Genomic DNA, 19,612 nt, shown 5'->3' with positions numbered 1-19,612 from the left:
TTATAAAAGTAACATTATCTTATCATTTCCTTGATTTTTGTGAAAATTTTTAAAAAGAATAATATTATTTTTATACCGCACTGAATAACACAATGGAGTGCGTAAAGAAGGGGGAAATAAAATTTCCCATGAAACTTGATAGTTTAATGCATGAAGCAGCACAGCACAATGATTATAGAAAATTATCAACTCACTTGGAACTAAAAGGTACATTTAAAGAAAATTACTTCTGAGTCTGGCCCCAAAACTTTTTCTTTTTATCGAACTGACCCCAAAACTTGATGATTAATTCTGTAGATAATGTAATTAATTCTTTAGATAAATATATAATTTAAATTTTAAATAAATTACAAAGCAGACATTTTTAACTAATTAATTAATAATATACTCTTTTTTTTTTCCCAAGAAAATATCTGACCATATCAACATGATAAAAGGCAAATATACTGCAGGGAATATGGTTTATGATCCAAGGATCCTCCTGGAAAAGATCCTATATTTTTTCTGCCGTGCCAAACAGTAGTTGATAAAAAAAGAGGGTCTCCTGGCAGAATTATAAGTAACTAGAAAAGCACATTTTCCGGGAAAATATTAAAACGAAAGAATTCCCGGAAACTCCTGGGTATCACAAGCTCATATTAGTTTCAGTACCATGAGAACCCAAACCTGCCCACCTTTCCCTCACTGTTCGCCACGTGTCAATACTTCCTTGGCCTTCTCCTTTTGCCGTGAAAAGCACTGGGCCCTGCATTTAACAGAAGTTTTCGTACAAACAAAAATACAAAGGACTCTCTTTCTCTCTGCCTCTCTCTACCTCTCCTCCATTACCACTGCCCGTTTCATCTTCTCTATATCGCTCTCTCCCTGAAAGAAAACGAAAAACACTATATTTCAACTTGTTCTCGTTTTCTGTAGTTAGATTTCTACAGTGGGTTTTTGTTTTTGTGTACCTAGGTGCTCTGTTTTAGTGTTGAGTGTTCTTTTTTCCTTCTGGGTATAATGACGGATACAACAGATGATATAGCTGAGGAAATCTCATTTCAAAGCTTTGATGATGACTGTAAACTGCTTGGGAATCTGCTAAACGATGTGTTGCAGAGAGAAGTTGGAGGCAGTTTTATGGAGAAACTTGAAAGGAATCGGATCCTAGCTCAGGTTTTATTTTAAATTTCGAGTTTTCTCTTGTTTGTTTATCCCTGGGTTGGAGGGGAAGGGTGCCTCACCGTTTTTTATTCACTTCTTCTGTGAGATAAGTCACTGTGCTGATGCTTTAAAATCGTTTTTGATTTTTGGGTTTTGCTAAAATCCATGGGTTTTTAGTTATGGATACTGTCGTCGCTGTTATTGGGCTTTGCATGGTTGGTTTTGTTTTCGTCGCTGAGAAAGCTGAGGGAATAACTTGAAATGAAATATACATATTGAGTTTTGTCGAAAATGTAAAGCTAAATTTATTTATGTTGAGAATATAGTTCCATTTTAATTGGTGCTAGATATTGATCGAACATCCGATGAATACAGTTCCACTTTAATTGGTGCCGGATATTCTTAATTGTCGGGCTTTCTCTCTCTCTCTCTTTTTCCCCCCGGTTTGGATATTGGGAAAACTGAGACGTGATACTAACAAAATAGATTTTTTTTTGGAAAAAAAAAGTAGCTAAATGGTTGTTTGGATTTCTGACGAATATGTTTTAAGTTTTTTATTAGATTCAGCAACATGGTTTTTTTTTTTTTTATTTGTTTTCAATTAACGTGGTTACAGGCTCAACAATTTTAGTGTAGAATTTATTATTTAGAATATTGATTCATATTTTGATCGCAAGATATGAAATCAGTCATTCACATGGAAAACACAAATCATTTTTCTTGTATTTGATGGATATTCTCTTTCTGCATTTTCTTGGTTGGCAAAAAGAGAGTACTTCATACTGATATTGACTAAAAATTTACATGGGGCTTTCCTTCTTGTACAGAGTGCGTGTAATATGAGATCGGCTGGGATAGAGGATACAGCTGAACTGCTAGAGAAGCAGCTGGCATTGGAGATGTCAAAGATGACACTAGAGGAAGCCTTGACTCTTGCTCGTGCGTTTAGCCATTACCTTAATTTGATGGGAATTGCAGAGACCCATCACAGGTAATTTCTTTATGCTATTGTAATTTTTGTCTTAGCAATACCTATTTAATCAATTGATTAATTTTATGTTTCAGTGTCGTGTTGATGTTGATAATTTGCTGTCCTTAAATTATCAAAAGATTAATCAATTTAGGCTTACATAATTTGGAATCAGTAAATTATATCACCGCCAATTCTTTGTCCTTTTTGTTTTTTTTTCAGACAAAAGGAAGGTTGGATGTTTTTGAAGCCTTTTATTTCTTTTCTTTTGATATTAAGACATGATGAACTAATGCTCTTTTGGTTCTTAGATGGTAGGAGGAAAGAAAAGAAAATTCGCATAGAGGATTTGCATTATTGAGCATTCTTTTTTGTTCCTTTAACATGTATTTTATAAACCACTGGAGAGTTAGTCATACTGTATAGCATTTTAATTTACATTCCTTTCCTCTTTTTAGTGTTCAACTTTTGAATATTTCTCTGTTCTAGTTCATTTTTAAATACGAAAAGGAAAACATTTCTAGATAAACTGTTAAATTGTGGAAAATTTTGCATTCTGCAGGGTTCGTAGGGCGCGAAGTATGACCCATCTATCAAAATCTTGTGATGACATTTTTAATCAGCTGTTGCAGGGTGAAGTTTCTCCAGAGGAGCTTTATAACACAGTTTGCAAGCAGGTTTGTTTGAACTGGTACTTTTTCTTTGTTGCCGCCGCCACCACCACCCACACAACCAACACCCCTCCCCCCCCCCCGCCCCCCCCGCTTCCTTCAAAGGCATGGCTTGCCTGGTTACTTGCTGGTTACTCTCGTTGAGAATTGAGGCGGCAAATCGGATTTCCAAATGCAATTTATGTGTTTCAGGTTTCTGAAACCTACAAGAGTACCTCAACTAAGTAATTGTATCAGGTTTCATTTAGTGGAACTTATGTTGCAGAGATTCTCAAAGAATGGATGTCTAAGATCATAATTACGCATTCCTATTGTTTTTCTCAAATTTTCTTGGCAATTGAATGGATCATAATTAATGCAATTGCAAGTTTAAGTGCAAGCTTGTTATGCAATTATTAACTATCTAGTATTTTTGTACCAAATAGTTACTCGACAAGTTATTGCTGTTGCAGGAGGTTGAAATTGTTCTTACTGCACATCCTACTCAAATTAATCGTCGTACCTTGCAATATAAGCACATTAGAATTGCTGTAAGTTTTTAATATAATTGCTTTCAATTAACATCATGATAATCTTAGATGCTGTGTTAGTACCTGGTATCTGAATATAACTTGGTCTTTCTTGCAGCATCTTTTAGATTATAATGACCGACCTGATCTTACTCATGAAGATAGAGAAATGCTGATTGAAGATCTGGTATAGTTCCCATCCTTTAACAACTCTTTTTCTATCACAGAAGCCACTGAAAAGTGTGAGGGTTGGACAAAATGGAAAAAGTCATCTCTCTGATATTTTTGTGGGTGACAGTTCACTATTGCATTTGCAGGTAAGAGAGATTACTTCAATATGGCAGACAGACGAGCTCAGGCGTCATAAACCTACGCCAGTGGATGAAGCTAGGGCTGGTAGACCATTGGATTTTAAATAAGATACAAATGACTGCTTTGATGCTTTGCAAGAATTGTTCTCTCTCTCTAGGTGGGAACTGATGATATAATGTTTAATCCTTTCAGGCTTGAACATTGTTGAGCAGTCCCTGTGGAAAGCTGTACCTCATTATTTACGTCGTGTCAGCAATTCGCTAAAGAAGGTTTGTTGCTATTTTATGTTCTGATGCTGGTAAATTTATTGGCGGCTTTCTCATTCTCATACATGATTCTAACTGCAGTTTTTGGTGTTACTATTTTTCTTATTTCTGTTTCTTCCCTTAGCATACAGGAAAGCCACTTCCATTAACTTGCACGCCAATAAAGTTTGGATCTTGGATGGGGGGTGATAGAGATGGAAATCCCAATGTAACAGCAAAGGTGAGGCTGTTAAAGTTCTTTTGTGTGGCTTGCTAGACAATAACAAATCTTCTGTTGGTGAAAAATTATGTATAACTTTGCTTATGGGTGGGGATCTCAATATTTTTGGTTCATTAATTTAACTAATAAATGTTACATGAGGATGATGAGCTTGGCTAGCGTTTTGTAATATGACTGTAACATCATTTTAGGAAAGGCATCTTTTTTGGTATTAGAACAGCAAAATGTAAATGGAAGAGAGGTAAAAAAAAAATCCTTTTTATTATTTATTTATTTATTCTTTTCTAGAAAAATGTTCCTACATATTATTTTCTAATCTCTTAGAAAGATATTGGATAAGCATGAGTAAGTTGCTACTTCTTATTGTCACTTGCTGTTTTTTTTTTTTAATAACTTTATTTACAATTACGTGTATACTATTTCACCACTTATTCTTTGTGCATTGCCAAAGAGAGAATGATTTTTATGGAAACATTGGCGGGAAATTAGGAAACAAGTTTAAGGCTTTGTTTTAGTAACTGTAACATGTTATGCTATTAATTCTAAGGTGTGTTATAAAATTCTAGGTTTGCATGAGAGTTTATTCTTTGAATTTACAGGTTCTTTGAATTAAAATTAACTGCTTACATTGAAATGTCTGGCATCCTTGATGCACCATCAGTATCACTTGCCTTTTTACTGATGAAATTGAAGAATCCCTTATTTTGCACCCCGAAGAACTCTGGCATTGGATTGTGCTTTTTTTCTTGCACTTTTTTGTGTGTTTTCTGAGTTATTTTACTTTCACATCCCCTTGATTCTATCAGGTGCATAACGTGGTCTTCCTTTCATTGTTTCAGGTCACAAGAGATGTCTCTCTTTTGTCTAGGTGGATGGCTATTGACCTATACATTCGGGAAGTTGATAGCCTCAGATTCGAACTATCCATGAGTCAGTGCAGTGATGGGATGTTAAAAGTGGCAAATGACATTCTAGTAGAAGGTTTGGGCCATTGGCATGTTTAAAATTGTATATAAGCTCTGAAGGAATTCACTTTAAATTTGTGACAGATGCCCTTGCCAATAAATGAATGAGAAAATGCATAAAGAGATACCAGACAAATTGGGGCCTACAAAAATTGATGTAAAATTACTCTTAGGGGGTGCTTGTTATGAGGTTAATAAGGGGTAATTGTTACCCCTGTAACTTTTAACCCCTTATTAATGTTGTTTGGATAATTAAAGAAACTAAGTTAACTTTTCACCTCATTAATATTTATACCTTATTGAGCCGTTAAGTGTTAACCTTGGGGATGGGGGGACTAGGTTAATAATTACCCTCTGTAAAAGCTAAAATTTATAAGGGTAATATTTAACCTTTTACCAAACACACCTTTAGGTGCACCATTCATAAGCAAAGCCTCAATATATGTGTTAATTAGTGTGCTTTCAGGAATTATTGTCTAGACATTATTTGATTTTAGAATTTAATAATGTTTTGTGAGAAATGGTGGTTAAAAGAAGATGTTTCTTGGAGTACAAAAGTAACAAATGTAATTGTTGAGGTCCTTGAGGAATATATGTATATATGCTTATTTTATGTCTGGTGTTTGTTTTCACTTGGATGCTAACTTTTTGGTTTTGGGTTATGACTACTATGAATTATAACACTGTATAAATGAAGTTCTTTATTGAGTTTGTCTAATTTTGTGGTGTTGCTTCATTATTAGGAAAGGATAAAGAAGAAATTGCATGCACTTCTGTTCTCTCTCTCTTTTTTTTTTTTTTTTTTAATCATTTGTTCTTTTGGGTTAAATTTTCAGCATATGATTTTCTACCATTTTGAAATTATGATGTCATCAGGAAAATTTTCATTTATTCTAGGCCCTTTTTTCTTGCTTATATTCAGTAGGATTGCTTGTGGAAATTTTTCTGCGTTTTCTTGTTTTGTTTTTATAATTGAAGTACGTAATCTGCAGAGAACCTGGTTCAGTGGTTAGTTTATGTCAGTTTCCTTGCGTAGTTGGATTAGCATGATGTATTCCTAGATTTCAGCATCTCTTCAGATTATTCCCTGTTTATGTGAGGATAAATATGCCTGAAAATGACTTTGTGGAGGGTGCTTCTGTAGCCAGCCTGCAAAGTTTCTTGGTGGTTTTAGGAAAAATTGTGTAAAAGGATTTATGGTAAATGGTCATCATTGATAGTTAGTGCCTGGTTGGGCCTAATAAAACTAAAATGAGAAAGAATTAACTGATATTGTTTTCACTTTTCACCTATTAGTTGTCTAATCTCTGTCAAAAAATCCTTAATATGAATCAAATGGTTCTTCTGTGAAGAATTATATGCAATTGTATATAATGTATTTTTATGCACCTTACCAGTACAAATCTAATATATGGAATGGTTTTAAATTATTTATGGGTGAATCAATCTCTCTTGATTTTAATGAAGTGTTCACTTGCAACTATGTCTCTCTGCATTTTCTGATGGTGGATCAATGTTCTGTACAGAAACTTCATCAGAGGATCGGTATGAGAGTTGGAACCAATCCATGATCAGAAGTCAAACAAAATCTCATGGCCAACAAACTCCATCTCTTCCTACGCAACTTCCAGCTAGAGCTGATCTTCCTGCCTGCACTGGTAAAGAAAAATGGTTTGGAAAATTTCCTGTATGAAGCGTCAGACTTGTCTATACAATTATGGCTTGACTGAAGTCAGTATTGCCACCGAATTTCCTTTCTTTTAAATTTTAATAATTAATATTACACCATTTGGGGAATACCTGAATGCATGAAGTTATTATATCATAATGCTTCTTTTCCAAGATGCTTGTTTAAAGCTGTTATCTTCTTTTTGTACCCCTGAAGGATTTGGAGGTAAACTAGAATTTTGACCTAGAAAATTTTAATAGTTATTTAACCAGTAACATAGCCCTCCATACAATTCCATCTCTACTGCCCCTTTCTATGTTACTCTACAAATACATTGTCAAGTCATTTGTTTTGTCTAATATGTGAGGCAATTGCTGTAGAGTTTTATAATTCCTTTATTGCACTTAATGACTTTGCTTAGATTGCAATGATGGTGGATCTCAGTATCCCAAACTGGAACTTCCAGGGACTGATTACATGCCCTTTGGTCATCAGGTGAACCAAACTCTTGGATTAAATGTTTCTTTTAATAGTAATCAGTATTATAATTCAAGTTTTACTCAAATAGTTTTCCCCCATCTGGTTGTATTTATTATAGGATGCCCTAGGTTCTTCAAGTTCAGAATCTTCATTCCAGGATTCCAGTCATGGTTCACACAAATCATTCCCAAATGGAAGTATTGCCAACTCTAGTAGTTCTCCCTCTTCTGGGACTCCACGGGGATCTTTCACTTCTAGTCAACTACTTGCACAGAGGAAAATATTCGCAGAATCTAAGATAGGAAGATCCAGCTTCCAGAAACTTCTGGAGCCAAGTCTGCCTCAACGTCCTGGAATTGCTCCTTATAGAATTGTTCTTGGCAATGTAAAAGATAAGGTATTCCTTGTTTCTGCTCCTTGCAAGTTACCAATTACTGAAAAAGATAGGCATATGTTAATTTTGATTCTTAGAGGATATATACCATTCAGTAGATGGTAAGGCTAGTATTAGAAATTCTATGGCCTGTGCAAAACGTTGGTTCCCCCTTCCAGAAAAGGTTCATATGCTTGATCAATGTCAAGCATTTTCAAATTTCATTTTGATTCCTAAATTCTTTCAAAGGTAGTACTTTTAAATTCTTTGAAACCAAGGGCAAAATGCAATAAAATTTAAGTTAGCAACTCTTTACATGGAATTTTTTAATTTTAATTCATGATAAATACATTCATAATTTGTAAAACTAAAGTTCTTTATTTATCAAAAGTAGTGTGAATGAGCATAAAAATATAAGTTTTTTTTTTAGTTTCTAATTTTTTTAATGATTTTGGTGTGAATAACCTAGACTGCTCAACTAATGTTTGTACACTTACTAGGAGATCGTTAGAAATATATAACTATTCTTGAGGCTCTCACCTATAAGCTTAAAGCCTTTAGGTTGAATGGTTTCTTGATATGGTATCAGAGCCTCTCTGACCATCCAAATTTCGAATCTTGACAGTCCCATATATCATTAACTAAACATTTTAGTGCAAGGTAAAGAGGGTCTGTGCTTGGTCACGTAAAAAACAGGAGTTACTGTGAGTTGATTAAATTGATAGAATTTGTTCAAAGCCTATAAGGTATTTCCATACCTGTTTTCATATAGAGAAACAGCTCATTGATGATATTATTTGTCTGATGGATCTACTTATTATTAAAAAGTTTCTGTTGGGTTATGAAGGTAAAGTGAATTTCAGTGAAAGTACAAGCAAAGCTTAGCTAAGAAGTACAAGTCAAATATTCATTATGAAGCATCATATACAAAATTAAAAAAAAAAAAAAATGAAGTCTTCAAAATTTAAATGATCTAAAAAAGTCTGAGGATGTAGATATAGATGTCTGGAAAGGCTTTGATTTTTGGAGTGGGAAGCTGAACAATTTTTTATATTGGCTGTTTGTGTTTTTAATGTACAATGTGGTGCTGGTTGAATTAATGACGCGGGGAAGGATTAATGATCTTGGGGAAGAGTTTGAAAAGAGGATAAAACTAACTGCTAAAAAATTAAGATGCCATTCATTTATGCCGTCTTCTCAACGAAAATACTAGTGAGCTTTAGTTTAATGGTACTAGAATTGTCTTAGGGCTGTGAGATTTCAAGTTTGAGTCCTAGTCAGAGCTAAATGAGTAAATGAACTAAAAAATTAAGATAGTATCATTCTAGGGTTAGTGATCATTATACTAATTGGTTTAGTTTCAAATTTTCATTAATTGTACTCCTTGATTTGCCCTGATATTTTTATTGTTATTGACACAGTATAAGGCTTCTAATTCCATTTTCTCTATTTACTATATGATGGTGAATTTCTGTGTGCTGTGTTATGATTTCTGATATCAGCTTACAAGGACAAGAAGACGGCTGGAACTTCTTCTAGAGGATCTTCCCTGTGAATATGATCCTTGGGATTACTATGAAACAACAGAGCAATTATTAGAACCATTGCTTCTGTGCTACGAGTCTCTGGTAATATCTTATGCTTTCTTATGCCAACTTTGTCCTCCAAATAATGCTATTAATAAAAGTGAAGGGGGAACCTCCAATGGTTTTAGTTGAAATTGATTGTTCAGTAATCAATTTTTTCAGCAATCATGCGGGGCTGGGGTTCTGGCTGATGGTCGTTTGGCTGACCTGATTAGAAGAGTTGCTACCTTTGGGATGGTATTAATGAAGCTAGACCTGCGCCAGGTGCATCTTGTTTGTGGTTATTCACCATAGTTATGTGCTTAATTAAAGTGTCTTTTACTGAATTTTTTTGCTATTTAATAGGAATCTGGAAGACATGCTGAAACACTAGATGCAATCACGAAATATTTGGACATGGGAATGTATAGTGAGTGGGATGAAGAAAAGAAACTGGAATTTCTAACAAGAGAACTGAAAGGGAAGCGACCACTAGTTCCTCCTACTATTGAGGTAACATGTTTAGACAGTTTGAAAAAGTTAAACTAAAAAAATATGGTGTTTTCTTTTCTTGAGATAGTTGCAAAGGCTTCTTGTATCATGTATTCATGTGTCATGAACCAAAAATATTTTGCTATTCTTTTCCAAGCATTTGTTATAGTGGATATGTTTTCCTTTACATTGGCTCTTTGAAGGTTGCTCCCGATGTTAAAGAAGTTCTGGATACTTTTCGAGTTGCTGCTGAGCTGGGAAGTGATTCACTTGGAGCTTATGTGATTTCTATGGCATCCAATGTATGATCACCCACTGCTACTGATTCTTATAAATCCATTCATTTTTCTGAGAAAGACAGTAATTTCTGCCTTCGAGTTTAACATCAGATTATCTGCCTATTCTTCTTAGAGAATCTATATTAATGTTGACTAGAACTTGCTGTTTGGCAGGCAAGTGATGTCCTTGCTGTGGAGCTTCTGCAGAAGGATGCCCGGCTTGCTGTTAGTGGGGAGTTGGGGAGACCATGTCCTGGCGGAACGTGAGTATAAATTTCTTTTGGTAGTGCTCTGAGCAAATGTGTTTCAGATGTGCTGTGTCTGTCATGTTTTTAGCAATACCTTCATTTAAATATGTGCATGTTTGTTAGGAGTAGTGTATATAAATTTCCTGTGACATTTAGAATTGTGCTACATATATGATTAGCAACAGAGATAGTGATTTCCTGCTAATTTCTGGTGATATTTGCTTTGGGGATTTACAGAAATAAAATGATTCCCTATTATTGACTCGTGAAAGCTTTGCACACTTTATTTTTACTATTTAGTATGTGTGGATTATTTACTCATAGCTAAACATGCATTGCTAAAAATCATCCAAGCTATTGCATTTTGAAAGCTGCTTTTCCTCTTTTCTTTTGCTGATGCTGCACCAATGTTGGTTATTTTTCTGGACATGATATCCTATCATGGGGGATGGCTTTTTAGAAACTATTTTAAACTAAATTTAGATAATTTACTGGGTTATATCTGCTTGTTCTAAAAACTTTTGGCTGGGATGATGAACAGACAAGTGCCTGTCCTTTGTAAGTATTTCATCTTCAGTATATATTCTCATGAGATGCATATTGGAACAGATTGCGAGTGGTGCCATTGTTTGAAACTGTGAAAGACCTGAGAGGGGCTGGTTCAGTGATCAGAAAATTGTTATCAATTGATTGGTACCGGGAACACATTATTAAGAACCATAACGGGCATCAGGAGGTATTTAGTTCATAAAGCTGTTTTCTAAATTGATTTTGGTAGGATTGTTACGGAAATTTTTGGATCTTACACCAATAGTTGTGGATAGGTGATGGTTGGATATTCTGATTCTGGTAAAGATGCTGGGCGTTTCACTGCTGCATGGGAACTTTACAAAGCACAAGAGGATGTTGTGGCAGCATGCAATGAATATGGTATCAAAGTGACTCTATTCCATGGACGTGGAGGGAGTATTGGTCGTGGTGGTGGCCCCACATATCTTGCCATACAATCCCAACCACCTGGTTCAGTAATGGTGAGTATAAATGCATCATGGAAACCTTTAGTCAGTTAGTTTCAAACCTAGCAGTATATTTAAGTTTCTTAACTGAAATGAACTTTCATTAATTTCCATTAACTGAGTTAAATGATTATGGGACAGAAATTGTTCTGAAGCAAACTATTACTAATTTCCATGTTGCACTGGGAATGTGAATTCAATTGGCAGGGGACTCTTAGGTCAACTGAGCAAGGAGAAATGGTGCAGGCCAAGTTTGGGCTTCCACATACTGCTGTCAGACAGCTAGAAATATACACAACTGCAGTCCTGCTAGCAACCCTTTGTCCCCCGCTTCCACCTCGAGAACAAAAATGGCGCAATGTCATGGAGGAGATATCAAAAATCAGTTGCCAAAATTACAGGAGTACAGTCTATGAAAATCCAGAATTCCTTGCTTACTTCCACGAGGCTACTCCCCAGGCTGAGCTTGGCTTTCTTAACATAGGAAGCCGGCCCACAAGAAGAAAGAGCACAACTGGTATTGGACATCTTCGTGCCATTCCATGGGTATTTGCTTGGACTCAAACCAGATTTGTGCTTCCTGCTTGGCTTGGAGTTGGAGCAGGTCTAAAGGGTGCTTGTGAGAAGGGATTTACTGAAGACTTGAAAGCAATGTACAAAGAATGGCCTTTTTTCCAATCTACTGTTGATCTTATAGAGATGGTCTTAGGAAAGGCAGACATCCCTATAGCCAAGCACTACGATGAAGTGCTTGTATCTGAGAGCAGGCGAGAGCTTGGAGCTGCACTCAGGAGGGAACTCTTAACAACAGAGAAGTATGTGTTGGTGGTTAGTGGGCATGAGAAACTGTCTGAGAACAACCGGAGCCTGAGGAGGCTTATAGAGAGCAGGCTTCCTTATCTCAATCCCATGAACATGTTGCAGGTGGAGGTTCTAAAGAGGCTTAGAAGCGATGATGACAACAATAAGCTCAGAGATGCCCTGCTCATTACCATAAATGGGATTGCTGCTGGGATGAGGAACACAGGTTGAGCAAACTCTTTCAAGCTCCATGAAACATGCAACTTCTTGACTGAAAGCTACGCCTTTTTTCTTCTATTTCTTTCTTTTTTTTTTTTTTTTAAAAAAAAACTTCTTTCGAGGGCTATCCTTTGATGGCTAAAGTTTGCTAGTATGAGAACTGTATTTAGGATCAAATGTTGGTAAAAATATATGCGGATAATATGCGTACTGGATTTTAGTCTTTGCAATGAAAGTGGTTCTGTCTTTGGATATGTATGTTGTGGAAATGCTATCATAGTGTTACCTACATCTTGATATTTTTGGATGATCAATTTTAAAATTCTGGTACTGCAAGAGATTGAAAAGATGTGTTTGCAAGGCGGAGGATGACACAAATTTTATATCTGATTGCCAGAGAACTAATCGGGACCTTAAATCCTGATACTGCAAGAAATTATATAGATGTGCTTGCAAGTCGCAAGCAAAATGCAGGTGACACAGAGACTGCCATGCAAAAATGCATTATTGTGTACTAGGGCAGATTATTTCATGCATTTCTTTGAGTAGACATAGGAAGCCATTAAATTGGCAATCCAAACAAAAAAAAAAAAGGAAGCCAATAAATTGGTGAGAACAGTGTTATGTCTTGTCCTTTGATTAATGTCCATAAATTGGTGAGATATGTGCTGTAATTAATCCATAGTTGAATATTTCTTGGCCCTGAAGCTCCTGAAAATAATTGAGCCACAAAAGAAATCCATTGGAGATTTGAGCCAAAAATAAACATCCACAATGTGTTGGATGAATTGAAGTTCAGAGGCAAAGCACTGCGTCAAGAGGCTTCCATATCACTCGTTGTCTATTTTAATTAACACATTTTTTCTAAAAAAAATTGAACCTAAATCTCTATTATATATAAATGTATGAAAAAGGACAAACATTAATTTTACCTAAATTGCCTTACACTCTTAAAATTAATTATAATTATATTTTTATTATTTAAATTAATTTTAAAATTTATATAAATTTAAATTCTTAACATTCTTATAATTAATTTCAATTAAATATAAAATTTTATAAAAAATAATTAATATTATTAATATATTTATAATTTTTTATTATATATATATATATAAATGTGTGCAGAGAGGGTGAACATTGAATTTGACAAAAACACACGTGATAATTTTACATTATTACAACAAATGATGAAATTTAATTGATTATTAAAAAATTAATTTATTTTGAATTTTTATTAATTAAATTAATTTTCAAATTTATATAAATTTAAAATTTTTAATTCTATTTTTTTTAAATTTTATTTAATTAAGTTCTTTATTATAATTCCAATATAAACTTATAAAAGTGACTTATTTACATGTTTATACATTCACTATATATAGCCACAAAAGATTTTTTTAATAAAAAATATTAAATTTTCATAATATTTATATGTGTATTGTACTATATGAATTAAATGGGTTTTATATTATTTATAAAATAAAATTAACATATAATTAATAGCTAATTTTATTATACTTTCTAATTTAAAAAATTTATACTTTTAATAGAATTGATAAAAATATTTATGATTGAATTTAATAATAATAAATTGTCCTCTATTTTAATTGGCTAAAAAATATATAAAACTTATTATTATTTAAAATTTGTTAGTTTAATTGAATTAATTTGGTTTTTTATTTAAATTCAAAATTTATTATTTTCCTACTACAATTTTTTACTTGACTAGCAATTTTAAATTAAATAAAATTATATTAATAAATAACTTTTTTGTTAATTTAATTTATCTCAAAAATTTTTAAGATTGTTAAAAATACCATTAATCCTTTATATTATTTATAATATTTTTTTATTATTAAAATTAATTTAAAATTTATATAAATTTAAAATTTTTAGTCCTATTTATTTTGTATTAATTATGACAAAATGAAGGAATAAATTTTATTGACTATTAAACATTAATATATTTTAAAAAAAATATCCTAAAATTAAAAAAAGAAGATAAAAGTTTATTTTATAATATATTTTATTATAATTTGAAAAATATATAATATAAATATATTTTGACATATTAAATTTAGAAAAAAAAGGGTGAAATTAAGAAAGCTTTAAGTTACACTACTAAAAGATTTTAGATACTAACATGTATAAATAGATAAAGATTGAATTATTATTTTTAATTAGTTTAATGAAATTAATTAATGGGTTAGAGGACCTATATACTAACACCTAAGTTTAAAATTTTTTTTTTAGAACATCTAAATTTAGAATTTGTTCATGTTTATTAGGTTTTATGTTTTTATTTATTTAATTTTATATTACTAGAATCTTATTCACTTAAAAAAAATTAAATTCTCATTTAATAATTTTAGCTAGAGTTTAAAATCAAATATGAATAGTTAATTAAGAACTAATTAGCATTTAATAGATTCTTCTATAAACATAATTGCAAATCTAATAGAACACCCTTTGTATTGCTGTTAAAATATAATTATATTTTTTTTATTACTTCCTATATAAATATGTATATAAATAATTAATAAATACTTGTATAAATAGTCAATAAACGCGATTTACTAATATAATTAAGTAAAAGCATAATGCAACTCTAATTATTAAATTTGCATCAAATTAAATTTGTAAATAAATTAAATTATAATTATTATAATTAAAATAAAATAAAATTATAATATTATTCTAATATATTTCATCATAATTCTCAATTTAAAAAATTGATAATTCTATAATCTTAAGTATATAAGTATTATTAATTCATTAAAAAAAATTTTATAATAAAATTAATAAAAATTCATAAACATTGAATCTCAATTCCACTATTCTTTTAATTATTCTAAATATTTAAAAACTTATAATGTTAAATTTTAATTAATTAAAAATTTTTTTATGTGTTTCATACATAAATAGATTAAAATTATTTATTTGATAAGTAATGAATGTCAATTTTACTGACTCTAATTTTTATCTTAAAATTACTAAATCCTAATATCATAAATAATTTTTACAATAATGTCTTAATTATATAAAAAAACCTATCAATTAATAAATTTATGCTAGACTAAAATATATATATAGTACCCCAAAATACGTAAATACATAATAGAACCAAAGAATTTGGCTTAAAAAATTACATCCCTATTTTGTTTAGGACTAACAACTTAATATATAAAAAAATTAAAAATACAAATAAATTTTAATTAGAAGCAATATGCAGTTATCATAATTTGGCATTAGGACTAAATTTTATTGATTATTTAAATTTAATATATCATACTAATATTAGATTATAAATATAAAAAATTATATATAAAAAAAGAATGATGAGCATATGCGTATAAAACAATGGTGCAATGCATGTTGCTAAAAAAATTAATACTTTATAAAATTAGAGATTTAATTGAAAGCAAATTTGATAAATCAAACCACAATTCGCATATTCACTTAAATTTTTTTTACATTGATTCAAAATGACTCAAACAACCTGTAATCAATGGAGCAATCCAAATCCACCCAACTCGGCCGCAGATATGAATATAGCGATGTCCCAAATCTACTAGAGCTTGTCTTCTTTTTTCTAGTACTTCAGAAAAAAAAAAAAAAAAAAAAAACTAATGCATTAAAAGATGCCAAATGCTGTTGAAAAGAGAGATACCGTGCCTGCAACAATGGCAAGTGAGGTTCAATCAAATATGTCCCTGTAAAACTTGCTATAATTGAAGCTTCCCTAAGCATGCAAATTTCAACTTTTATCTTTTTATTAGTGATGTCCAGCTTATTTTGAATCTTACAGTTTCAACTTTCAAGTTCTCCAAGAGCTATTCTCCTAGTGACAAATCTTGCAAAGGCAACTTATCTGCTGGTATCAGACTCTGTCTAGTACTCCAATTTTTTTTTTCCTCTTTATTGAGTGGGAGGTCACTTCATTTCTTTAATTTGGATTCTGACTTCCATTATTAGCTCTATCTTACGTACTTAATTTTTCTTTTTAGGTGCTTAGACATTATCGAACTAAATTTGCATTGCTGCATTGCAATCCTGCCTAACTTATTCTATGGAAACCCTAGCTAGCTGTAGGATATTATAGCTGGGGGCTATGATATATACCTCATAACATAGTACTTCGGGAAGAAAAGAAAAATTCTACACAGACTATAGCATTGTACTATAAGAATCTGTTCTTTCCTTACAGGTGTTTAATTATGGATTAATTCTAGCCGATCATGTCCATTCACGAAACTATATAATAACAGTAAGCCCTATTGAAAAAAAAAATTATTGCGATTTATTCAACCATTTTAGTTTTGGTAGAATATGTGAAAATTTTAAATTTTATAAAAATTTTATATAAATTTTTCCAAAATTGAAAATTTTTTGTAATTTTATCCAACCATATCAATAATATTAACCATTTTCGAGCTTTATTTTATTATTTATATTGTATTAAAATTTGTAGTCATTTGATCAAAATTGATGATTTTAATTACACATTTTCTCTTCTCACTAGTATTATTTGATGGGTTATTAAAATAAAATTGTGATAATATTGAATTTTCAATAATGATACAACATATTTTTTCGACTTATTTATATCACTATCTTTCTATTTCTCTTGATATATAATTAAATACAATTGTTATATGCATAAAATTTATTCATATTTCATGACGATAGAAAAAGGAAAAAAAATTAAATACATGAATACGATAAAATGTATTATTAATAGGCATATAAATACCTTAAAACAATACCTGATGTCAATAAATATCAAAGCTATAGAATAGTTTTGAGCTACCTTAATTATAGTATCAATCAATCAGTTAAAAAAAAATAAAATAAAATCTTGTAGTTGCAATGATAATGAATTTTTCGTTCAATAATATGGTGTAAATTTTCATAATTACAGCTTATTAAAAAAATTCATAATTATAGCGATTATTGAGAGAGATGAAATGGAGTCATCGAGATATTTATTTTTAATTGTGTAATTTACAATGCATATAACTCCTTTGACATATATAAGAAATACTAAAAAGAAAAATAGTCTCTTCCTATCAATTTGTGAGAAAAACCTAACTCTTATAAATATTTTTTTATAAGTAAATAAAATATTTTGTTAAATAATTTAGGAAAAACTTAACATAAGAATATTAAACGAAAATCAAATCACCTGTTAAAAACTTAAAAATGGAAGTTTAATACAATATTGAAGATATTTTAAAGCCAACTTTTCATCATTTCGCAAAAGCTACATATACCAAAACCTTTTCTAGGCTTTGATCACAATAAAAGATGTTTTTCTTACCAAAATTCTAGGCTTTGATCATGTTGTAGTAGAAGTATTATATCAAATTATCAATCAACATCATATATATAAAGTGGGTTTGATTTGCCCCCTCTAATTAAATCTCTCGTTGGTTTTTAAGGTTATAGGCCCAGAAACTAAGGAACAAGCTAGCAGGTACACACTTCTTTAATTAGAAGCATGTGAAGTGATGAGGCAAATTTGGTCCACAGTTGATGAGCTTTCAAATCGTGCTAGCTAGCAACTTATTAAATATTCTTTTAGCTCTCTCAATAATGCAAATATAATGAACTAGGCTTGCTTGATACTTTGGAATTAAATTTCACCATTGAAACGGTGCAATTATTCCTCCACTAGGAACTTAATTTCCATGCCAATTGCAAGCTCAAAGAAATCATTATATAAACTAATATATAAAATATCAAGAGTGCACGCATGAACAAGCGAAGTGCATTTTCTACATGAAAATGGGTTTCCAATTGTGCGAGAGATTGATCAAAGCCCATTATATCTGGTCAATGTAAGAATTTCCATATCTATAGTTCGCCTACATTTGACAATTTGGTATTCTCCAATATTAAAAGTATGGTAAAATGATATATCCTCTTTCCAAACTACAATTATTGGCCTATTGAATTATTGGGGAATTTTTTTTTTTTTAATTTCTTGGAAGGATTTGGTATGGAATTGGCATTAAAATTAGAGTTTTAAATGATATTGTAAAGGTCTGTTAGGGTTTGAACTGAGTATTTAACCTTCTTTGACATGGAATTTTTTGTGGTTGAGTGGATCAACATAGAAAATTCCTTCAAGATTCTTGTCTCAAAATACTCAAGAATCAAAATCTTTCCGCCACATGTTTTTATATGATATGGTTGAAGGCGTGATTAGTTACACCACCAATTGAGAATAATGTTTAATTAGGATCTGGTTGTGGACCTTGCGGTACAAGTTCCAGCAATATATATATTATACGACATTTATAGTGTTCTTGAATGTTTTGCTGTCAAATAGACAATTGAATATATGCAGGGCATGAGCCTACGGCAGATTCCCCCATAGATCAATGCAGGGGGCCAACCAAACCAATGTTAGAAATTTCAACCCACGTTGTGGAATTTGACATTAATTGTCGATCGATGAAGTTTATTGGTGCAAGTAGTGATAGATGTTTGTCTGTGTCAATCTTCATTATTACCATTTTCGTATTGGAACTTATTTTTATAAATTCTGGACGTATGGAACTTGTCTTTTGTTTTTTTTTTTGTTTTTTTTTGTTTTTTTTTTCCAAAGGAAAATTAATTAAAGAGCCTCTAAACCTTTTGAGGGGGAACAATAATATATGCTTCCAGCATGATATCCCTACACTCTTTTAGGACATATCCTTTATAATAAGGGGTTCCCTCCCCTTCATCTAAATCCCTTCAAAAGTGAAAGATGCAACTTTAAAAATATGTAGGAGTCAATTTGTTGAAACAATTGGGAAAGTAATCAAGAGGACAACACAATTATTTAACTCCTTTTATGGTGATGATCTTTAACACTGACCAAGCACCATTTTTATATATGAAAACTCAACAAACAAAACTAGAAAATAGGAAGCCTTTGGCAACGTGCTCCCATATTTCCGCCAGTACAATTAAATGGTCAACAACTAGAAAAAGACTCCTAATAATGCTCTAACAAAAGAAAAATTCTGATTACTTATTTTCCTATTTACAAAATATAAGAAAATTTAACAATAATTAAAGCTAACGGTAACAAGTTTAAATTGCCAACAATCACTCCTCTAAACTTGTTACCCAAACTTTGAGATGTCTTCCACTCCAATCTTCTTACGCAGTTCTGCAAACCTCTGTCTTGCGAGTGGTTTTGTTAACATATTTCACATGCTCCACTTTAATGTCTCCATTCGTAAAGCATTCTCGAATAAAATGATAACGGGTTTGATATGCTTGCGATAAACGGGATTCCTTGCTAGTGCTATTGCAGATTTGTTGTCGACTTTCATTGTGGCGTCACCTTCTCTTTCGATATTACTCGCCAAGCCAAACTCCTTGACAAGTTCTATATATTCAGCTTCACAAGATGA

At 31.7% G+C, this 19,612-nt stretch overlaps 1 protein-coding gene across 1 annotated transcript; it reads left to right on the top strand.

The window, feature by feature from the left end:
* Positions 1-756: 756 nt before the first annotated feature.
* On the top strand, positions 757-12,292 carry LOC110642491 (phosphoenolpyruvate carboxylase 4). Its single transcript, XM_021794568.2, has 20 exons — positions 757-1,155; positions 1,971-2,134; positions 2,676-2,790; positions 3,237-3,314; positions 3,412-3,480; positions 3,611-3,689; positions 3,798-3,874; positions 3,996-4,091; positions 4,931-5,072; positions 6,583-6,714; positions 7,147-7,220; positions 7,324-7,602; positions 9,081-9,206; positions 9,327-9,428; positions 9,510-9,656; positions 9,839-9,937; positions 10,088-10,176; positions 10,771-10,897; positions 10,986-11,192; positions 11,385-12,292. Exons 1-20 carry the CDS (start codon positions 1,000-1,002, stop codon positions 12,207-12,209), a joined length of 3,183 nt encoding a protein of 1,060 aa, XP_021650260.2. The 5' UTR covers positions 757-999; the 3' UTR covers positions 12,210-12,292.
* Positions 12,293-19,612: the final 7,320 nt, after the last annotated feature.

The sequence above is a fragment of the Hevea brasiliensis genome, chromosome 17 (genome assembly GCF_030052815.1).
Source record: "Hevea brasiliensis isolate MT/VB/25A 57/8 chromosome 17, ASM3005281v1, whole genome shotgun sequence".
Lineage (NCBI taxonomy): Eukaryota > Viridiplantae > Streptophyta > Magnoliopsida > Malpighiales > Euphorbiaceae > Hevea > Hevea brasiliensis.
The sequence above is the reverse complement of the archived record's forward strand: the minus strand, read 5'-3'. Positions and strand labels throughout refer to the sequence as shown.

Excerpts from the sequence above, each read along its gene's own strand:
- LOC110642491 (XM_021794568.2), top strand. The coding sequence starts at position 1,000 with ATGACGGATACAACAGATGATATAGCTGAGGAAATCTCATTTCAAAGC. Across the intron at positions 2,135-2,675 it reads ATTGCAGAGACCCATCACAG|GGTTCGTAGGGCGCGAAGTA; the intron begins GTAATTTCTTTA and ends TGCATTCTGCAG. Across the intron at positions 9,429-9,509 it reads TGAAGCTAGACCTGCGCCAG|GAATCTGGAAGACATGCTGA; the intron begins GTGCATCTTGTT and ends GCTATTTAATAG.